Consider the following 22950-nt stretch of genomic DNA (forward strand, 5'->3'; position numbering starts at 1 on the left):
ATGACACCCCCGCCCGCCCTGAGACATCTCCTCCCTCCAGGCCGCCTATGGCGCTAACCCTGTGACGCCCCCGCCTGCCCTGAGACATCTTCTCCCTCCAGGCCACCTATAGCGCCAGCCCTGTGACACCCCCGCCTGGCCTGAGACGTTCCCTCCCTCCAGGTTGCCTATAGCACCAGCCCCGTGACACCCTCCGCCAGCCCCACCTGGCCTGAGACATCTCCTCCCCACAGGGCCGCCGCAACCCACCAGTACCACAGAACATGTAGGCAGGAGAGCGAACAGCTGGAGACTGCTCGCAAGCCCCCTGCTCATTCAACATCAGACAGCACAGACCTACACCGCTCTCCATTTATTGTTGGTGCAGCCTCATCACAGCTTCTCCTAGAGAAACCCTGACAGGGTCAGTTGCAGAAGCCCTGCCCCAACCCTGTTCTTTCCCCCTCTATCCCTGCAGCCCCTCCTCGGCTAGTGCAGAGCTCTCCTCCTCACCCAGCTTTTCCACAAAGTCTTTCCCTGTCAGGGCTGGGAAAGACAGCTCAGTTCTTTCTGCCTAGCGAAGCAGCCAAGGGGACATATGATCTTATTAAAAGCCAGCAGTGGCTGCCAGCAAAGATGCCTTAGTGTTAGAGATAAGCAGAGATCCGTTCCAGCTGCCAGGGGTTGGAGTTGCTGAGAAACAGCAGTTCCTTTCTCCCTTCTTCTGTTCTGGCTGAAACAAACAGAGAAAAGGAACCCTGTCAACACATCAGCAAGTTCTTCAGTTGTATTAGCATTCCAATGTACTGGCCTTGAAAGCTTTATTAAAAATTCATAGATTCAAAGGCCAGAAGGGACCACTGTGATCATTGATGCCCTGTATAACACAGCCCCATCCAACTTCCCCACAAGAATTCCTAGAGCATTTCTTTTTCAAAAACATCCAATCTTCATTTTTAAATGGTCAGTTATGGAGGCTCCACCCCAACCATTGGTACAGTGTTTCAAATTATCCTCACTATCCACTATTTGCTCCTCATATCTGGTTTGAATTTGCCTAGCTTTTACTTCTAGTCATTAGATCATGTTATACTTTTCTCTGCTAAGATTGAAGAGTCCATTATCAAATATTTGTAGATACTTACAAACTAATCAAGTCACCCCTTAACCTTCTCTTTCATAACCAAATAGATTGAGCACCTAGAGTCTATCATTATAAGTCACATTTTGTAATCTTTTAATTGTTCTCATGGCCCATCTCAATCCTCTCCAATTCATCAACATCCTTGTTGAATTGTGGACAGCAAAACTGGATGCAATAGTTCATCAGTGGTTCCACTAGTGCCAAACACAGAGGTAAAATAACATTGCTACTCCCACTTGAGAGCCCCCTCTTTATCAATCAAGGACTGTAATGGCCCTGTTACTCACAGCATCACAATATGAGCTCATGTTCAGCTGACTATCCACTACAACGCCCAAATCTTTTTCAGTCACTGCTTTCTAAGATTGAGTCCTCCATCCTGAAAGTATAGCCTACATTCTTGGTTGCTAGATGCTTACACTTAGTCATCCTCAAACACATAGTTTGTTTGCACCTAGTTTACCAATTGATCTAGATCTGTCAGCGACCTGTTACAGGCCTTTGTTGCCCCCATCACTCCCACTTAGTCATAATAGTTAGCCATTGGCTTAAAACCTGAAGCAGGTGGTTTTATATCCCTTCCAAAATTTGGCAATATTAACTATAACAAGAATATCCAAAAGTTATCAGTGTTCAATCCCTCTTTGACTCTTGCTAATTCTTGAATTCCACAGCTAGTTCTGAATTTGTCACCCTTCACTTTTACTGAATAGCTGCTGTTATGAAACAACAGAAGCTCCCACTCTGCTCTTGATTATTTTTTATTAAAATACACCCCTTTTCCCCCTTATTTATCTCCATTCTAAGATAAGTGATCCCAGTCTTTTAAATCTGCCTCACGTGTGTTTTTCCAGGCCCTTGATATAATTAATTACCCTTCTTTCAAAACCATCTAATTCTACAATATCCTTTTTGTGTTGGGATGATTAGTACCGCTCACAGTATTCCAGAAGAGACAAACCATTGACTTATAACATATTTTCTGTATTAATCTCCAGCCTATTCCTTATGCATTGTAACAGTTTGCTTTTTAGAGCACAGCTGCAGTTAGCCAAGCTCTTCATTAACTACCCCAGAATGGTGTCCAGGTCTTTTTTTGAGTTGATACTGTTCATTTAGAATGCTGAAGGAATCTGAGTAGTTCAACATTCTGCCTGCTGTAATTTATGTTCCTGTTTATTGGCTTCATTAAGGTTAGATTTCCAAGTTTTGAACCTTGTTGTAGCGGTGTTGGTCCCAGGATATTAGAGACACAAGGTGGGTGAGGGAAGGTGGTTCAATAAAAGATTTTACCTCACCCACTTTGTCTCTCTAAGTTTTCAACCTTGTCATTGAGCCACACTGGTTTATTTCAGGCCTTATATTGTTTTAAGTAGCATCCATGCCATATCTAAGAATTTCACTTCCTTTGCTTTTGACTTTAGGACCTTTTGTCTAGTTTCCTCATTTTAGTGCAGTCTCCCTTTCTAAAGTTTAGTGTAGCTGTTTTACTTTGTTATCCTACATCCCCATAGGATGGCAGCCCTCAGCTTGACTGTTTTTCTGAACCCACAGTCCAGGTCGACGACTCCTGTGTCTGACCAGGAGTTGGGAGGATTTGGGGGGAACCCGGGCCCACCCTCTACTCTGGGTTCCAGCCCAGGACCCTGTGGAATGAAGCTGTCTAGAGTGCCTCCTGGAACAGCTGTGCGACAGCTACAACTAACTCCCTGGGCTACTTCCCCACGGCCTCCTCCCAACACCTTCTTTATCCTCACCATAGGACCTTCCTCCTGGTGTCTGATAATGCTTGTACCCCTCAGTCCTCCAACAGTCCGCGTTCTCACTCTCAGCTCCTAGCGCCTCTTGCTCCCAGCTCCTCACATGCACACCACAAACTGAAGTGAGCTCCTTTTTAAAACCCAGGTGCCCTGATTAGCCTGCCTTAATTGATTCTAGTAGCTTCCTGATTGGCTGCAGGTGTTCTAATCAGCATGTGGTCTTAATTGTCTCCAGAAGGTTCCTAATTGTTCTGAAACCTTCCCTGTTACCTTACCCAGGGAAAAGGGACCTACTTAGCCTGGGGCTAATATATCTGCCTTCTATTACGCTCCTGTAGCCTGACCCTGTCACATATTCCTCCCCCCCCCCCCAACACTATAGGGTTGGGCAACTTGGGACGTCAGGCAGTGTACTCGAGACAAGCCATCTGCATTGCCATGGTGGCTTCCAGTCCGGTGTTGTATGGTGAATTGGAAAGGTTGTAGGGACAGGAACCATCTGGTCACCCTTGCATTCTTCTCTTTATTTCGCTGCATCCACTGGAGGGGTGCATGGTCGGTCACAAGGGTAAACCATCATCCCAGAAGGTAATAACATAGTGTTTCCATGGCCCATTTCACAGCTAGGCACAATTTGGATCTCTCATTCAGCCGGCGAAAGTCATTACAAAACCTAGTGGTGCCATCGGGTTTGGGCATCAACACAATCGGGCTTGACCACTGACTGTGGGACTCTTCAATGACTCCCAGCTCCAACATCCTTTTTACCTCTGCTTTGATCTCCTCCCTTTTTGTTGCTGGAACCCGATAGGGCCTTAAAGTTACCTTTTCCCCAGGGTCTGTGATAATGTGGTGATATGCTTTGATTGTCCAGCCTGGTTTGGTTGAAAACACGTCCTGGTATCGGTTGATGCCAAGAACCTCTAGCATGTCCTCCAGACTCGGGGACTCAGTTCGTAACCACTTTCGTGCGAGATGGATGAGGTCATAATTGGGAGCGCAGGGTTTTGTTTTCCTAGCACCTCCACTCATGATATTGCTGGTCCCGCACTGCGGTTGTTACCCCAGATCTGGCCAGGATCTCTGCTTTCAGCTGGGGGTAGTCTGCCGCAGCCTCTTCAGGCAAATCATAGTAGGCCTTCTGGGCCTCCCCGCACAGGAATGGAGCGAGGATGCCAGACCACTGTTCTCGGGGCCAAGCCTCCCGCAGGGCTGTCCTCTCAAAGGCCAGGAGGTATGCCTCTACATCATCCTCCTGTGTCATTTTCTGCAGCAAATTGCTGGCCCGCACTACCTCCTCCATTGTGGTGAAAAAAAATAAAAATAGACCCTCCCCCCTCTTCCCCCCCCCCCCAACACCCTCCTCTTTCCACCACGCTGTGTATACCAAATCCCACTTCTTACACCAGTTGTGACAAAGTTCCTCCTCTACCTTGGTGGGTCTTCTGCTTTTTGGTGGATTTGCTCGCCTTGGAGCTTCATGGCAGCAGGGAAAAGGGACCTACTTAGCCTGGGGCTAATATATCTGCCTCCTATTACTCTCCTGTAGCCATCTGGCCCGACCCTGTCACAATTGCAAGACACAGCAATGCTATTTTCTATTTAATTATAACCCAAAAAAGATTACCTTCATTTCAGGATCTAAATATGACCTTTTAAGAAAAAAATTCATTGGGAAGAGAAGGTTTGTGTTTGATGAAATATGCATTTCTTTATGCTTGGTGATAATGTGTATGTTTATTATAAGGGCAATGTAAGATCTAGATTGTCCCTTTTCCTTTAAATTCTTAGATTTTTTTAAATACAATAGGTAGCTTTATTATTAGCACTTAGCTTTAAAAACAGGTTTCTTGGTTTGAGTTAACAGCTGGAATAATGGTATGAAGGGCACAGAGCTCATCTTTCTCTGTGATGGAGATGGAAGTTGAAATACTACAGCTGTCTTCATTCCTTTGCATGGGAGGGGGGCGGAACTCACCTCTGTCATGTTGAAGCCACTTGCGGTCAAGGTAATACTGATAACAGCTCTCAAACTCTCGCTGACTATAGTTGGAAACCCGGATGGGAATGAAAGGGTCCAGTGTGTCAAAACCCTCCTGGAAGGGAAAACAAACTGTGAGGCAGACAGAATGGTCTGAGCTGCGGAAGGATAAGGCACAGCCTAGCCATGAGGAAGCTCAGGTAGAACTGCTTCGAAAAAGAATAGCTCTATGGTTCGTGTAACCCAGGAAAGCAATTAAAACACAGAGAATAAGTGACCTCTGAGATACTCTGGTTATTTGTGCAAAAGGGGGCTAGTGAAAGAGCAAAAAGGTGAGAATGAGAAGTCAAAAAGCAGGAGCACTGGGGCAGACTGGGCTGGACAACCTGTTTCACCATGTTCGGAGGCAAGTTCCCCCCATCCCTTTCACACACAGGCCAAGCTGAAGAATGAGACTATGACAAAGTTAGATAAAGAGTGTAAGGAACAATTTGAGAGATATGGCGGTTAGTAGCCACACTGTAATAGGGAGTCTGAGCCAAGCATAAGGGACAGCATGCAAGAATGACTGAACAGAGCAAGAATGATTCAGCTCATCATATCTACTGGGGAAGTAGGTCCCAAACCAGTATTCTTATTTCTGTTGCTTTACATGTACCAATGCAGAGGAAGACAGAGGCCATAACTCACCTTTCCCAGCAACTCGTGGGGCAAATAAGCAGAACGTGGTTTGAAGAGAGAGCCCGTCTGGCTAAGAGTGGTCACAATGGCACCGCCATTCTGAAACATAGAGCTGGATTAGAAGGAGTCTTAGGTATAGGACATACACCTCACCTGTCTAGAATCATTAACCGTCTCCTGTGATATCCTGCATTTTCCTTCTGGATCCTGTAATTACCTTCAGTCCCAGCTTCTCCTAGGCAATGTGTGGAACAGAACAGAAGTACTGGCTGCGAAGTGCACCCAACTACTCTAGTCACAGCAGGATGCAGTGCAGAGAGCAAGGAAGAAGCACTGGTTCTTGTGCAGCTCTTCCCAGGAGATAGTGCTGAAGGGAATGGGACAGAAGCACTGATTACAGAGACTTCAGGATGGGAGTGAAGTAGCTATAGGATCTCCACACTACTCAGGGGTTTGAGCATTGGCCTGCTAAACCCAGGGTTGTGAGTTCAATCCTTGAGGGGGCCATTCTGCCTCAGGCTGCTCTCCCAGCCAGCAGCACCATCTGCTACTAACCTACCCCTCCCTCCGTGAAAGCAACGGCCGACAATCGTTTCGGACCTCTACTGGGAGAAGCTGGAACTGAAATAGCTTTTTCACTGGGTGGCACTGTACAGAATCTGAGAAGAGGCTATGATGGTTTCCCAGTCATTCCAGGCCTGGCCACTACGAGCAGACATTCAGCACAAAAGAAAAAGGTAACTGGAGGCGATAAAGCAAGGGTGGGCAAACTACGGCCCAGCCCGCGAGCCGCACCATGCGGCTCAGCCCCATTCCAGCACTCTGGCCGGGGCACTGGGTTGGGGGCTGGACCATGCGGCTCGGCCTGGCTCCAATGCTCCAGCCCGGGAGCTGGGTTGGGGCCACACCACATGGGTCGGCCCCGCTCTGGTGCTCCAGCCGGCGTGCTGGGTTGGGGCTGCACCACGCAGCTCGGCCCTGCTCCAACACTCCTGCTGGGCCGCAGGGTCGGGGCCAAACCACGTGGCTCCCAGAAGCCGCAGCATGGCCCTGCTCTGGCTCCTACGCCCTCCAATGGGAGCTGCAGGGGCGGTGCCTGCAGATGGTGGAGCGTACAGAGCCACCTGGCTATGCCTCCGTGTAGGAGCTGGAGAAGGGACATGCCACTGCTTCTGGTAGCCACTTGAGGTAAGCACCTCTCAGAGCCTGCATCCCCTGAGCCTCTCCCCATGCCCCAATCCCCTGCCCCAGTCCTGATCCCCCTCCCACTCTCCAAGCCCCTCGATCCCAGCCTGGAGCACCCTCCTGCACCCCAAACCTCTCATCCCCAGCCCCATCCCAGAGCCCACACCCCCAGCCAGAATCTGCACCCGTTCCTGCACCCCTGCCCCAGCCCTGATCTCCTTCCAGCCCTCTGAACCCCTCGGTCCCAGCCCAGAACACCCTCCTACACCCCAAACTCCTCATCCCCAACCCCTATTTTGTGAGCATTCATGGCCAGCCATACAATTTCTATTCCCCTATGTGGCCCGAGGGGCACAAAGTTTGCCCACCCCTGCGATAAAGTGAGGCATCTGTTATGCAGTCAAGATTGTTTAAACAGCTTTCAATTGAAACATCTCTCCACCACATTCTTTAAAAGCTTTTCCTGGAATACATCTGTCAGTGAAAGGAAGAAATGGAATAAATGTAAAACTACTAAACAGAGGTAACTCCCCCAAGTCATACAGCTCTGTAAATTCCCAGTAGGAAGCCCCTCAGAAGGTCTCACTGCTCTGGACATCAGCATTTAGCTCTGAACATCGTGCAATGACTTGCCAGCAAGCCCACAAATGCACTCACCCAGTCATTCACCACCATCTTCCTCAGATTGTGGACTAACGTCAGTTCCTCTGGAGAAACCTAATGATGACAGAATGTCAGGTATAGCTGGTTAGAGAAATCACTGTCTCCCAGCTCCTCTCCCACCCATGAGGTTCCTTTGGATGCTTAAACAAGCAAAAAACCCCAGAGCACAACAGCAGCTTAACAGTGACTGCAGTGAAAGAACTATTTGGAGCTTCCTTCAGAGATGCCGTTGAGATTTTTAGAGGCTGTCCGAAACACAAGCATGCACAAGAAGAAGGCAGAAGCTTTTCCACAGGCAGCCATCTGCCATGAGATCAGTTTCTGGGAATCGGATACTGGTAAGCTGATCCATTCCATGCCATACAGGCACTACTAAATTTGAATTCATTAGCCACATGGCAAACACAACATGAATTAATTTGATTAAGGCAATTATGTCACCCTTCTATGGGAAAAGCTACAACGGAGCACAATATTCCACCTAGCAAGAACCTCAAAGAGCAGTTCTGAAGTCTCAACAGTCTACCACTATTATTTACTCTTAGCCCTTCTCAACTCAGGACTTCCACTTGCTTTCCCTCTCTGTAGGCCTGGCATCATCCTTGATACCAGTCTCTTCTTCCACATCTCCTGTGTTGGCAGATCTAGTCATGTGCTAGACCCTACCCAGGCCCTAATCCCCTCTCACCTGGACTATTAAAATTCTTAACGTAAGAACGGTCATACTGGATCACACCAAAGGTTCATCTAGCCCAGTATCCTGTCTTCTGACAGTGGCCAATGCCAGATGCTTCAGAGGAAATGAACAGGGCAATTATCAAGTTATCCATCTCCAGTTGTCCAGTCCCAGCTTCATGCTAGTCACAGGTTTAGGGATATCTGGAGCATGGGGTTGCATCCCTGACCATCTTGGCTAATAGCCATTGATGGACTTATCCTTCACAAACTTTTCTAATTCTTTTCTGAACCCAGTTATACTTTTGTCCTTCACAACATTCCCTGGCAATGAGTTCCATAAGTTGACTGTGCATTCTATGAAGAAGTTTGTTTTAAATCTGCTGCCTATTAATTTCATTGGGTGACCCCAATTCTTGTGCTACGTGAAGAGGTAAACAACACTTCCCTATTCACTTTCTCCAAACCATTCACGATTTTACAGATCTCTATCATATCGCCACCCACCTTACTCATCTCTTTTCTAAAATGAACAGTCATGGTATTTTTAATCTCTCCTCATACCAAAGCTGATCCATATTCCTAATAACTTTTGTTGTCCTTTGTACCTTTTCCAATTCTAATATATATCTTTTTTGAGATGGGGTGACCAGAACTGCTTGCAGTATTCAAGATGTGTGCATACCATGGATTTATATAGTGACATTAGGATATTTTCTGTTTTATTTCCTAATAGTTCCTAACTTTTTGTTAGTTTTGTTTTTGTTTTTTTAACTGCCACTGCACACAGAACAGAGGTTTTCAGAGAGCGATCCATGACAACTCCAAGATCTTTTTCTTGAGTGGGAGCAGCTAATTTAGACCCATCATTTTGCATTTATAATTGGGATTATTTTTTCCAATGTGCATTATTCTACATTTATCAACATTGATAAGGCCTCTCCAAATCCATGAGGCTACTACCCCCATCCCACCTTCTTCCTCATACTGACCTGGGTTCCTTTGCATTTCAGGATCCAATTCAAAATTGCCCTCCCTGTTTTTGAACCCTTATAGAATGTGACTCTCCTCACATCTTCTCACCTAGCACTGGTCCCCGTCCCCCCCCACCATGCCTTCACACCCTCAGCAGCATAGGTGTGAGAACATTTTCCTCTGCAGCACCTTCCACCTGAACCATGCTCCTTGCATATTTCTGCCTCAGCGACTCTCCAATTCCTTCAAAATCCAGCTTGGAAGCCTCTTGTTTGCTTATATCATGTAAATGCCTTCTTCCTTTGCTATTATTTAACATTGTCATTGTATTTAACCTCAAGAATTTTGGAGGAGCAGATTTATGAAAATAACTACACAAAATAAAGCTGTATATTGGCAAGGGTGTTGAGCAAAATGAATGCCCTCCTGTTCTTTATTGTGTGAAGTCATTCACTTTCATATTCTGCACTGCAGAATCCTCATTGGAGAGCTACAGTTTGCAGAATCCTCTGAGTTAGAGAAGCTTTATAACTGCTAGAACTTAATAGCCCCGGAAACAATCATCATCCAAAGGGGGAACCAAACCCTCCCCTTAGGTTTCTCAATTTGTGTTAGCCACAAAAAAGGAAGGTAATTTCCTACAGCACTTTTGTCTTTCTTCCTCAGTGTTGTCCGTCCCCAGAGAGCATTGATTCCATCCACTGCCACCAGAAGTCTAAATGAACCAAGAGGACACTGCTTCTTTAACTCTTTCAGCACAACCCCCACAGCATCACTGGCATTCTTCACTCGCGTTAAACCCTACAAATAGATTGGTATACAACATTAGCAAAGGGAGAGAATGCAGGCCATGTGCAGTCAGGAAGCCTTGGCACCAACTTCTCTATGAGGATCTAAAAGATGGGACAGAAGAGACCTAAGACTCTGTCCTCCCCTCCCAAAGGGGCACCATGGTCTAATAAATAGATTGAGCATAGGGATAGGTGTCAGCAACTCATGAGTTCTAATCCCAGCTCTGACACAGACTGTTTGTGTGTCCTCCTTGAGAGGTCTAGTTCCATGCTTTGGTCTTCCCATCTACAAGGTGGAGATAACAACCCTTCCAACTTCCCAGGACTAATGTTTACACAATGCTTTAGAAGCACTAAATATAGTTCTTCTCCCCATTCCCTTCACTGGGCATCATGTCTCATTTTCGTATTATTGACAGGGTCCAACAATACCATAGGCAATTGTCATTCCCTCACCTGTTCTACCACTTCACCCAGTGGTCTGCCCTTCTCAGTGCTTTCCCGTTTGCTCCACATATACGTCTGTTGTGTTTTTATCTGTAATAAAAGGAGAATTGGGGCAGGGGGTAGGGTAATTGAACGTAGATGGAGAGTGTGAACTGCCAAGCTCCCACTTCAGGGGCAACTCAACAAACCTGGGCAGTAGGAGCCCCCACTCCGCTCTAGAGGTGCTGGGAAAGAGCTACAGAATGGCATTTCTTGGTGCAGCATCCCTCAGTGATATAATGACCAAAATCTCAGACTTCCCCCAGTGGTGGGACCCCTTTGCAAACACAGGATCTTTAATGCATTTCCAACCCCACTGAAATCTACCTCCAAATAAACTACGTGATAAATGAAAAAAGAAAAGGAGTACTTGTGGTACCTTAGAGACTAACAAATTTATTTGAGCACAAGCTTTCATGAGCTACAGCTCACTTCATCGGATGCATTCAGTGCCACAAGTACTCCTTTTCTTTTTGCGAATACAGACTAACACGGCTGCTACTCTGATACGTGATTAATAGTAAGTTATCCAATGTGAATGCTCATTCACTACCAACACAGGAAATGCTTCTCAAAAAAAATGAACAGATCCGTAGACCCCATTCCACTGGACAGACATTCCAAGTGAGGGAGCAATCCCCCTGAAATTTCCAGGAGAAGCTGTTCTTGTAGGTTTTCCCTGGTTCCTAATCCAGGGACTCAGTAGAATTTACTGACCTCTTTTAAGAAGTGGTCATTTGAAGTTTTGAAATTCTTAAGCCAGGTAGATGCTTCCAGAGGCTGGTCAAACCGCTCTTTGTTATAGGAGGACTGCATAAGCTCCCTGCAATTCTTCACCCAGAGGTGAGCTGTGAAGCAGAAACAAAACGAGACAAACAATTGTCCCGTTTAGTTAAGGGTAACTGCATGCTTTTTTTCTGGTCCTTTTTCCTCATTCTTCTCTATTCACCACAGAAAGCCACTATGCCATATAATGAGCATACCCCACCCTTGGGGAAATAGCCACTCAGCAAACACGCACCATGATTTATCAACAGCCTCCAAATGGAGCAGGATCCGTAACTCAGGGCACCCATACCAGATTGACTAGTTTGTAGTGACAGAGCATGAGGCTGATGTGCGTGTGTGCACAGGGGAAAACACTATTCAACGCCTCTGTTTTCTTCTTTATGTTTTGCTCTTAATTTAATAACTTTTTATATCCCAATCATGGGAAAACCATGATGAACAAAATCTCCCACTCTATAAATGTCTTTAGCTGCTTTGCCTTCCCAGTAGATTAGTTACAGCGCACAGAACATTATGCATTCAGAGGTATCACCAGGGTACTTACCATCTGGAATGTGTAAAACCAGCCAGTCCTGTTTTGCACAATAATGAACAGCATGGCACAGCGTCATTGTTTTTCCTGTTCCCTTCTCCCCATCTCCAGCATAAACTGTCAAGGAAAACCTCAGATAGAGTGTCTCCAGGCTATGGTTTTTTTGGGGGGTGCAGAAAAGCCTCTTCTTCCCATCTAACTATGTGAGGAAAAGGCATTGGTGGGGAAGGTGGGAGGCTAACCCATGCCACCCAACATGAGGTCAGAATCCCATCTCCCTCTCAGTGTGCAGGAAGCGCAGCTACCCTTATTTAACCCACATTCTGGAGCACGGCAAATGAAGAAAGGATACAGATAACATATCGGATAGCCGGGTGGGCCAAGTTGGTGCTTTTCAGATAACCAAGGAGTTCTAGAGCTGGTTTCCGAACCATCAGGCAGCTTTCATTGAACGTCTTCATCTGACAGGAGACAGAATAGGAACAAGGAGCCGCATATAAGCGCACATCAGCAGCTCCTACCCTGATTATGTCTGAGTTATACAATAGTCTTTCGGGGCTGCAGTAACACCAGCCCTAACAAAACCAGTGGACTGCGCTATGTGTCACAACCCCTCCAGCTTGTATCATGACCTTCCTTCACTTTTTCTGCTCTGTCTTATTCAGAAGCACTTTCCTGATAAGTAACCTACAAAGCAGATGATCAAAACGGTTCCTTCTGGCCTTGGAATCTATGAATTACTTCCACATTAACATGTTACAGAGATTAGTTTAAAATTCAAACTTACTACTAATGCTATAGTAGAACTAACCAGCTTGAAAGTCCCAATCTCATAGGATCTGCCAAGATTGGAACAGACCAACTTATTTTGATATACAATATATTCAAAAGAGCACCTATCAAGGGCTATAGGCATCTTTGCCAAAAATTAAACAATCTACTCCCTGTCTGAAGTCAGAAAATTACCAGCTACGCTAAACAATACCTCTGTCTACCTGCCTCCCCAATGCCTGAGTAATCAGACGGAACTTGCAACATGCCCTCAAGTCCAGTATCCAGTGGTCAATACCCAAAGCTTCAAAGGAAGAAGATAACCACCCCAGTCCTCAAGTCCTCCTGCCTTAATGCTCCTAAGGTAGTCATGCAATGCTGCACATGGTAGGAAACATTTTCTTACAACCCTTGAAGTGATCAGAGGATGTCTTGAGGCCCAAAGATATTCATACTCCCTAGCCATGGCCCTGTGTAGCTCACAACTTAAATTCAGCAGCACTCTGCTATGGCAGACTGGAAATTCTGCAATAGCTGCATTTAAATTTCAAAATTAACATTTTAAAAGAATTAAATATGAAATATATGCAAAACTCCCACTGAATTCAGTGGGGGCCAGGATTTTACCCCCAATTCAATGTTACACAGATGTGTAGTTTGTTTTGATGTGTCAGATTTTTTTTCTTGACAGTGCATAAATTCATATCAGAAGGTTGGGGAACAGAAAAGGGAAGCTTGAGATTTTGGCCACCTGCCAGTGCCATTTGCATCTTTTGGCAGCAGAGAAGGCATAAGAAGCACTTTGGAATTGTGGGCTATACTAGTTTATAGTGAATGTTTGTGTTGTCATCTTTAGGTTTCACAGTCAGCATCTCATTAAGATGTATGGGACAGTTTGCACCTTTCCAAGGTATTGTTTCAGGCAGTTGGCACACTCAGGAAGACAACATTGCTTTGGTTACATTTGGTTCCCATTTCTAAGGTTTCCTTCATAACCACGAGCACTGGAAATTTTTATTTTAAATAAACACTTAGATTATGGAGCACAATTCTGCAGTAAAGGACGACTTGACAACAAATTTTGCAATCCTGGAGTATATGGGACCCTGTTACAATCTTAATGTTATCCTATCACAACATTTATACCAGTTGCTGAAAGTAAAATGATCAGTGAACACAAAGTTTTCCCACTTCAGACTACTGTGGTCTCTACTTCATTTTTTATTTTTCCTTGTACCACATCAGCACTATGACTAGTGGCAGATGTCCCTTAACAAGCACACAAACGTAATTCAGCTGCATGTATGTTGTTATAAGCTACGTTATCTGGGGAAGAACCATTTGCCTGAAAATATTTTGAGAGGATAAATATCAAGTGAAGCTCACAACACTGCCTCAGTCTAGCAGAATAGATTTCCATAAAAAAATTATGTTTATGTTGCATGATTAGGGAAAAAAAGTTTCCCAGTTGGAGACTTTTCTCTGCATTTAATTAAAAAGCTTGAATTTAAATTTAATTCTAAATAACCAAGGCAAACATAAATGGCAGTCTATAATGAGCTTTAATTACTACTGGTTTTCTGAAAAGAAAAGAAACCTGCCCAGATATTTAACTTAGCCTTTAAAAGGCCACAGTATGTAGTTTACACAAACCATAAGGTTTGTAAGGTACTAGGTTGCTGTATGATGTTGGGAGCACATATATTATTGTCTGCACTCAGATACAATCAGGAACAAGAAGGGCTCAACAAATAAACCAAAGCCAAGAAACTGATATTGAAGCACATTACAGCACAGCGTGAAGAGAAAAGCCATGGAAGTGTTAAGGGGAGGAGCCCCACTGTGCTCAAGCATAAGATGTTTCACTGAATTTCTTGGAATATTTTAACAGGTGGCGTTAGATGCCTCACTTCCTTGTCCTTGGTTCATTTACATTAATAATCCACAGATCATTTCTGAGTCCAGAAATGCATTTTAAACAGCATGCTATAGCTGCAGAGTAAACCCCACCAGTCAGAGTGAGATCTGTGTCAGAGATGGAAAGAAAGAGCAAGATATTTTTTTGCTGATCTAAAGCCATTTTATAAGCAAGTCTATTTTACACAGAAATGACACCATTCAAGTCCCCAGGAGGGGTTGTGCTCAGACAGTCTGGACCCATAGCACATTATAGACTCAGAAGTTAGAGACTGAGGAAACTTAAATCACATCTCACTAATCTCCACTCCCCAGCTCCCTTCCACTATGCAAAGCAAGATCAATCTTCTCTCAACCCAGCCCCCTCCCACAGAAGGATCACTCATGGCTGTGTGCCATCACTGCCAAAAGAAAATCCAGCTTTCCATGGACCCAAAACAACTGTATTCGACTCAGTGAAGGTGCCTCAGGAATGCGGCTCCCTGCTGACCCTCGCATCACAGTCCTATTACACATCCGGTCCTTCCCACATCTCCCCACTCAGTGCTGAAACAGAGTACCTGCATTTGGAAGCGGTAGGGCAGTCCATGTGGAAACACTACCTTCACCTCCTGGAGGGGGATGCTGTAATGCTGACCCTCATGTTGCTCTGCATGGTTGGCCTGTGAAGTTAAAATACAAATTGTAACAACCATGGGAGGCTGAACTCTAGATGAGCCATCTCATCTGTCTGTGTACAGAGGTTCCCTTAAGAGTGAGGCAGCAAAGTACCACCCAGGCAGAATAATTATCAAATTACTCAGAGTCAGAATACACCTGCTTCTAGGTTTTATTTATTTAGCACAGTGGTGGTCCACAAAATGGTTTCTTTTACAGTGGTGAAGCATATACAAGTCTGGAAGCAGCAGTGCTTCCTACTAGCTATAGCATAGTCCAGGGTGTCTCCTGGATTTCCAATTTTTTTTTAAATTAGTTTTGATCTAGACAGGTCAATCATACCTCCACCCCATCAAGATATTATCTGGGGATACATATAGGGACCAGGGCTGTTAAGTAAGAAGGTGCCATTTTTACAGTCTCTTTTGAGAATTTAGTTTTCATGTTGTCGCCTCAGTGCTGTTTAGTGAAATTTCCCTGTAACCAAGCATTTTAACTTCTAGAGGAAAGTTGTGGAATAAGGTGCAGAGATGAACCACAGGAGAATCTGTAGCTTAAGAAGTGATCTACAATATGGACAAGCTTGAGGAACATGGATTTGATTAATTAAGAAGCATCGGCTGCTGTTGCCAAATATATATCAGGCATGTGCAACCGGAATGCTGAAGCCAGTTGCTTGGCAACATAAATCCTAGACCTAGGACAGAGCAGACAATTCTTGCCATCTGGGCTCTTCTGTGCAGTCTATAGAGATGCTCTGATCACATGACTGGATCATCTGCATGCTGCTGTTTCCATAGAGACCTCAAAGGAATCAGCAGTGCAAGAGACTCCAATTACAGAGGCAGTGGAAAAGCTCCTCAAAGGCTTATTTCATTCATTTATTTCACTTCATCTTGTGCGAGAGAGAGAGAGAGAGAGAGAGAGACACACACACACACACACACACTACAGCTGGAATTATAAAGCCGGTAGGGTGTGCTTAGTTATTTTTTCCCTTAATAACCAGTCTGGGGAGGTTAGTCAGAAAAGAATGACCCTGAAGTTGAAATTAATGGTGTCTGATGCCAAGTTTTCACCCACATCTGAGCTGCTACAATACATGGCCCATTTCATTTCTACAGCTGCAGAGAAAGAATCAATACATGTTCAAAGGGGATTTCAGAAAGGGTCTTGGCCCTGTTTTGAAGGTTTGTTATTCACACCCTACAGGAGCAGGGCATGGTTATTATGAAGAACTACCTACTCCCTTCATTCCCACTCGTAAGTAGCATGTGATCTCAGTCAGTGAGTCCAGGGTGCCCAAGAACAGACTCTGACGCACTTAGGGTACTGGCTAGTTGACATAATAGTAAATATGGTAGTAACTCACCGGGTTGCTCTCATTGGTGCGGAATACTGCTCTGGGTTTCTCTGCTGGGATTTGGGCATCCAGATTAACTGCAGCACTGAACCAAGCCCTGGCACTGGCATGGAGAAAATATCCAGAATCCAACTACAGAGGAAAAACATTTCTCAGCAATTGAAAGATCATAATTACATGCAAAAATCCAGTTATCAGTTGTAGCTTTACACACGTACTAGACACATCAGGGAAGAGTCAATGTAACATGCCCTACTCTGGAAGTAGGGGTCACAGCAATTAGAATACATAGGAAATTCATTGTGTAAAGCTCAATGTTATGTATAGCCATACTGCAAGTTCAGTTGCATCCTTCTAAACCCCTTCAATTCACTTAAGTCCATCTGCCACCCTTACAGAGCTGAGCTCTCTACCTAAATGAGTTATCCCATTAAGTATCACAAGGGTAGCCGTGTTAGTCTCTATCCACAAAAACAACGAGGAGTCCAGTGGCACCTTAAAGACTAAACAGATTTATTTGGGCATAAACTTTCGTGGGTAAAAAATCCACTTCTTCAGATGCATGGAGTGAAAATTATAGATACAGGCATAAATATATATTGGCACATGAAGAGAAGGGAATAACCTTACAAGTGGAGAACCAATGTTGAAGGCCAATTCAGTCAGGATGGATGTGGTCCACTCCCAATAATTGATGAGGTGGTGTCAATACCAAGAGAGGGAAAATTGCTTTTGTAGTGAGTCAGCCACTCCCAGTCCCTATTCAAGCCAAAATTGATGGTGTTAAGTTTGCAAATGAACTGTAGTTCTACAAAAAGAAAAGGAGTACTTGTGGCACCTTAGAGACTAAAAAATTTATTTGAGCATAAGCTTTCGTGAGCTACAGCTCACTTCATCGGATGCATTCAGGGTACAGATGTGGGGACCTGCATGAAAACCTCCTAAGCTTACTTTTACCAGCTTAGGTTAAACCTTCCCCAAGGTACAAACTATTTTACCCTTTGCCCTTGGACTTTCGCTGCCACCACCAAACATCTAACACCGGTTACTGGGAAAGAGTTAGTTTGGAACCCTTGGATCTTAAGAACAATGAAAAAGCATTCAGTTTCTTAAAAGAAGAATTTTAATAGAAGAAAAAGTAAAAAGAATCACCTCTGTAAAATCAGGATGGTAAATACCTTACAGGGTAATTAGATTCAAAACATAGAGAATCCCTCTAGGCAAAACCTTAAGTTACAAAAAGACACAAAAACAGGAATATCCATTCCATTCAGCACAGCTTATTTTCTCAGCCATTTAAAGAAAACAGAATCTAATGCATATCTAGCTAGATTACTTACTAAGTTCTAAGACTAATGTAGTGCCAATCTTTAAAAAAGGGAAGAAGGAGGATCCTGGGAACTACAGGCCAGTCAGCCTCATCTCAGTCCCTGGAAAAATCATGGAGCAGGTCCTCAAAGAATCAATCCTGAAGCACTTACATGAGAGGAAAGTGATCAGGAACAGTCAGCATGGATTCACCAAGGGAAGGTCATGCCTGACTAATCTAATCGCCTTTTACGATGAGATTACTGGTTCTGTGGATGAAGGGAAAGCAGTGGATGTATTGTTTCTTGACTTTAGCAAAGCTTTTGACACGGTCTCCCACAGTATTCTTGTCAGCAAGTTAAGGAAGTATGGGCTGGATGAATGCACTATAAGGTGGGTAGAAAGCTGGCTAGATTGTCGGGCTCAACGGGTAGTGATCAATGGCTCCATGTCTAGTTGGCAGCCGGTGTCAAGTGGAGTGCCCCAGGGGTCGGTCCTGGGGCCGGTTTTGTTCAATATCTTCGTAAATGATCTGGAGGATGGTGTGGATTGCACTCTCAGCAAATTTGCGGATGATACTAAACTGGGAGGAGTGGTAGATACGCTGGAGGGGAGGGATAGGATACAGAAGGACCTAGACAAATTGGAGGTTTGGGCCAAAAGAAATCTGATGAGGTTCAATAAGGATAAGTGCAGGGTCCTACACTTAGGATGGAAGAATCCAATGCACCGCTACGGACTAGGGACCGAATGGCTAGGTAGCAGTTCTGCGGAAAAGGACCTAGGGGTGACAGTGGACGAGAAGCTGGATATGAGTCAGCAGTGTGCCCCTGTTGCCAAGAAGGCCAATAGCATTTTGGGATGTATAAGTAGGGGCATAGCGAGCAGATCGAGGGACGTGATCGTTCCCCTCTATTCGACACTGGTGAGGCCTCATCTGGAGTACTGTGTCCAGTTTTGGGCCCCACACTACAAGAAGGATGTGGATAAATTGGAGAGAGTCCAGCGAAGGGCAACAAAAATGATTAGCGGTCTAGAGCACGTGACTTATGAGGAGAGGCTGAGGGAGCTGGGATTGTTTAGTCTGCAGAAGAGAAGAATGAGGGGGGATTTGATAGCTGCTTTCAACTACCTGAAAGGGGGTTCCAAGGAGGATGGCTCTAGACTGTTCTCAATGGTAGCAGATGACAGAACGAGGAGTAATGGTCTCAAGTTGCAATGGGGGAGGTTTAGATTGGATATTAGGAAAAACTTTTTCACTAAGAGGGTGGTGAAACACTGGAATGCGTGACCTAGGGAGGTGGCAGAATCTCCTTCCTTAGAGGTTTTTAAGGTCAGGCTTGACAAAGCCCTGGCTGGGATGATTTAACTGGGAATTGGTCCTGCTTCGAGCAGGGGGTTGGACTAGATGACCTTCTGGGGTCCCTTCCAACCCTGATATTCTATGATTCTATGACTCCATGCTTTTCATTCACTGAACGCATCCGATGAAGTGAGCTGTAGCTCACGAAAGCTTATGCTCAAATAAATTTGTTAGTCTCTAAGGTGCCACAAGTACTCCTTTTCTTTTTGCGCATACAGACTAACACGGCTGCTACTCTGAAACCTGTAGTTCTACAGTTTCTCTTTGAAGTCTGTTTTTGAAGTTTTTTTTGTTGAAGAATGGCTACTTTTAAATAGGTTATTGAATGTCCAGGGAGATTGAAGTGTTCTCCTACTGGCTTTTGTATGTTACCATTCCTGATGTCTGATTTGTCCATTTATCCTTTTACATAGAGACTGTCCGGTTTGGCCAATGTACATGGCAGAGCGGCATTGCTGGCACATGATGGCATATATCACATTAGTAGATGTGCAGGTGAACGAGCCCCTGATGGTGTGGCTGGTGTGTTTGGGTCCTATGATGGTGTCGCTAGAGTAGATATGGGGACAGAAAAGGCAACAGGGTTTGTTACAAGGATTGGTTCCTGGGTTAGTGCTTCTGTGGTGTGGTGTGTAGTTACTGGTGAGTATTTGCTTCAGGTTGGGGGGCTGTCTGTAAGCGAGGATTGGCCTGCCTCCCAAGACCTGTGAGAGTGGGTGATCGTGTTCCAGGATAGGTTGTAGATCGTTGATGATGAGCTGGAGAGGTTTTAGCTGGGGGCTCTACGTGATGGCCAGTGGTGTTCTGTTATTTTCCTTGTTGGGCCTGTCCTGTTGTAAGTGACTTCTGGGTACCCATCTCGCTCTGTCAATGTGCTTCCTCACTTCTCCCAGGTGGGTACTGTAGTTTTAAGAATGCTTGACAGAGATCTTGTAAGTGTGTGTCTCTGTCTGAGGGATTAGAGCAAATGCGGTTGTATCTTAGGGCTTGGCTGTAGACAATGGATCATGTGATGTGTCCTGGATGGAAGCTGGAGGCATGTAGATAACTATTGCGGTCAGTAGGTTTCCGGTATAGGATGGTGTTTATGTGACACCACTTATTTGCACTGTAGTGTCCAGGAAGTCGATCTCTTGTGTGGACTGGTCCAGGCTGAGGTTGATGGTGGGGTGGAAATTGTTGAAATCCAGGTGGAACTCTTCAAGGGCCTCCTTCCCGTGGGTCCAGGATGATGATGAAGATGTCAATGTAGCGTAAGTAGAGGAGGATGAGAGCTGAGGAAGTGTTGTTCTACGTCAGCCATAAAAACGTTGACATACTGTGGGGCCACGCGGGTACCCATAGCAGTGCCGCTGACTTGAAGGTATAAGTTGTCCCCAAAACTGAAATGGTTGTGGGTGAGGACAAAGTCAAAAGCTCAGCCACCAAGTGTGCCGTGGCCACATCAGGGATACTGTTCCTGACAGCTTGTAGACCATCCTCGTGTGGAATATTCGTGTAGAGAGCTTCCACAACCATGGTGGCCAGGATGGTGTTTTCAGGAAGATCACCAATGCATTGTAGTTTCCTCAGGAAGTCAGTGGTGTCTCGAAGATAGCTAGGAGTGCTGGTAGCGTAGGGTCTGAGGAGAGAGTCCAAATAGCCAGATATAGATAATAGCGGTCCTTAATGGGAGTGGACTACATCCATTCTGACTGAATTACCTTACAAATGGAGAACCAATGTTGAAGGCCAACTCCCTTCTCTTCGTGTGCCAATATCTATCTATGCCTGTATCTGTAATTTTCACTCCATACATCTGAAGTGGGTTTTTTACCCATGAAAGCTTATGCCCAAATAAATCTGTTAATCTTTAAAGTGCCACCGGACTCCTGGTTGTTTTTATCCCATTAAGGACAGCTGAAGAGCACAGTGCAGCCATTAAAGTCTTATAGCTGAGAAGTTCCTGTAAGGTTTCTGCCTACAGTGATGAATGGCAGCTAGTACCCTGCAAATTCAAGCTGCCTAGTATTCCATAATCGCTTCAATTACTGTGGGATTAATGCAGCACTGCCCACTATTTGGTATTTATAATTAAACTCATTGCATTGATTTCCTGGCTAACTGTGTCCCAGCATACAGAATTTTTCATTAAAACAGAACTATGAAGGAGAAACAAACAGCCAGCTGAGCGAATACAAGCTACTCTATAGGAAACTCATGAAGCGTGCCTGTAAGTCCTAACCAGAGAGGGCAGGGGATTAAGGGTAGCAAGGAATAAAAAGAAGAGATTTTAGTAGGCCAAGGTGAAAGAAAATGTTAAAGGTGAACATAGAAGCTGAGCTCAGAGACAACACAGTGAATAAATTGTCCCACACACTCAGGGCAGAGAGGCTGAGGAGAGGCCAAAACAAAGAGAAATGAAAACCTGCTTAAGTATTACAGACAGCAACAGTTGCTGTCTCCAACTCAAGACACAAAGAAAGCAGTTTCCTGCTTTGCATTCCTGTACAGTCCATTTGTTCCCCAGCACAGATGAGAGCAGCACTATGTAAAGCCAAAACACCAAGATTTAGACACAGAACAGCTGCTTTAATTCCACATTGTTTCATGCAGCTTTTCTGCCATCAGCATTTGAGGGTCTTACGTGGGGTCACCTGAAAGGCATCACAGGGCTTAGAAGAAAGCAGAACGCTCAGATTAACCCACATCCAAATTAAATATGACTGTGCTCCTGATTCAGCATTTCAGGTCTCTCTGCTTAGGAAAGGAACAAAACCAGTTTGTATTCTCCACTCTACATATTTAACTAACCTTCGTAATAGCAGGCATTATGCAGGTAAACACCTCCATGTTTATACCATCAATCTTCAGGTTTATCATCATATGGCTAGGTAGTCTCTATTTGCCCCAAGGGTGCCCTTTTCTCCTTAGCATCACACAATTTGGAGAGATGTCTCATTTGGCCATTATTTACTTATTTATTAATTTTAAAAGATTTTATTTTCATCTAAAGATGTATGACTTATTTTAGTGCTTGTGAGAGCAAGGAATTAAGAGCACTCACTTGAGTCAAGCAGTGTCAACAACTGGGGCTGTGAAAGTACCTTTCCCTGCTCTGCTAGTACACCTCAGTCATGACCTGGTATAACCCCTGCAGTTCTAGTCCTTCCCATCCCCACAACCTCCCAGTCTCTGCCAGCGGTACCTCAGTTTCAACTATCTACCGCTCATGCTGTTTCGGTCCTGACTCCCTCCCTCACAGCTCTGCCAATGCAGCTCAAGCCTGCCCTGCAACATCCCCTGCTTCTCAAATATGCATCTCTCCTGCTGAGACTTCAAAGTGCTTCACAACGTGTGGCTGATCAGTGATGTAGACAAGTCAGGACTTAGTAAACTGGGTTCAAATCTTGGCCTGGGTCACAGAAATGAAAAGTTATTGCACTAGTCCGCTATTGACTCCCTCCCCGAAAGCACCACAGATTCCCCCTCCCCCACATCCATCATGGCTTGAATGAAAGCCAAATTCTAAGCTCTATATAGACAAGCCAGGAAAACCAGGACCTTGTGCCAGACTTCCTGCTCCCCATCCCACTCTTCCCGATGCCTGCCCACATAAGTCTTCCAGTAAACAGGATAAGATATATAGCTCATCTCAGGAATTTGTTTCCATTTTTACACAGCTTTGAGACCAGGACTGCTAATTCCACTTTTCCCAAAGCGAAATCCCACGGCCTCAGTAAAGCTTGGATACTACATGAAGTGAAGACAATTCTCTTTGTCCCGTAGACAGATGATCCAAAAGGCATGAGATAGCATGATGTATTTCTTAGGATCACCTGCACAACATTCCTCGTTCGTCACACTGCTTTGGCAATTTCCATTTAGGGACTCCTTTCTGCACCATCCCATAGATGCAACTTTTAATATACCTGGACACAAAGTCCACCT

The 22950-nt window shown here is 44.9% G+C and overlaps 1 protein-coding gene across 2 annotated transcripts in view; it reads right to left on the minus strand.

Moving 5' to 3' along the window:
- Nucleotides 1-337: 337 nt before the first annotated feature.
- Nucleotides 338-22950, minus strand: part of DAP3 (death associated protein 3) — a 30167-nt gene continuing 7554 nt past the window's right edge. For both annotated transcript variants that reach the window (XM_027830262.3, XM_007068086.4), the window contains exons 4-14: nt 16359-16481; nt 14890-14991; nt 11994-12102; nt 11654-11746; nt 11038-11168; nt 10291-10371; nt 9686-9844; nt 7388-7447; nt 5555-5644; nt 4862-4979; nt 338-712 (exon numbers count right to left, since the gene is read on the minus strand). In XM_027830262.3, coding sequence (XP_027686063.2) covers nt 627-712; nt 4862-4979; nt 5555-5644; nt 7388-7447; nt 9686-9844; nt 10291-10371; nt 11038-11168; nt 11654-11746; nt 11994-12102; nt 14890-14991; nt 16359-16481 — 1152 coding nt within the window. In that variant the 3' untranslated portion in view covers nt 338-626. The remainder of the gene's footprint in view (nt 713-4861; nt 4980-5554; nt 5645-7387; nt 7448-9685; nt 9845-10290; nt 10372-11037; nt 11169-11653; nt 11747-11993; nt 12103-14889; nt 14992-16358; nt 16482-22950) is intronic.

Source organism: Chelonia mydas, chromosome 24 (genome assembly GCF_015237465.2).
Source record: "Chelonia mydas isolate rCheMyd1 chromosome 24, rCheMyd1.pri.v2, whole genome shotgun sequence".
In the NCBI taxonomy this organism is placed as follows: domain Eukaryota; kingdom Metazoa; phylum Chordata; order Testudines; family Cheloniidae; genus Chelonia; species Chelonia mydas.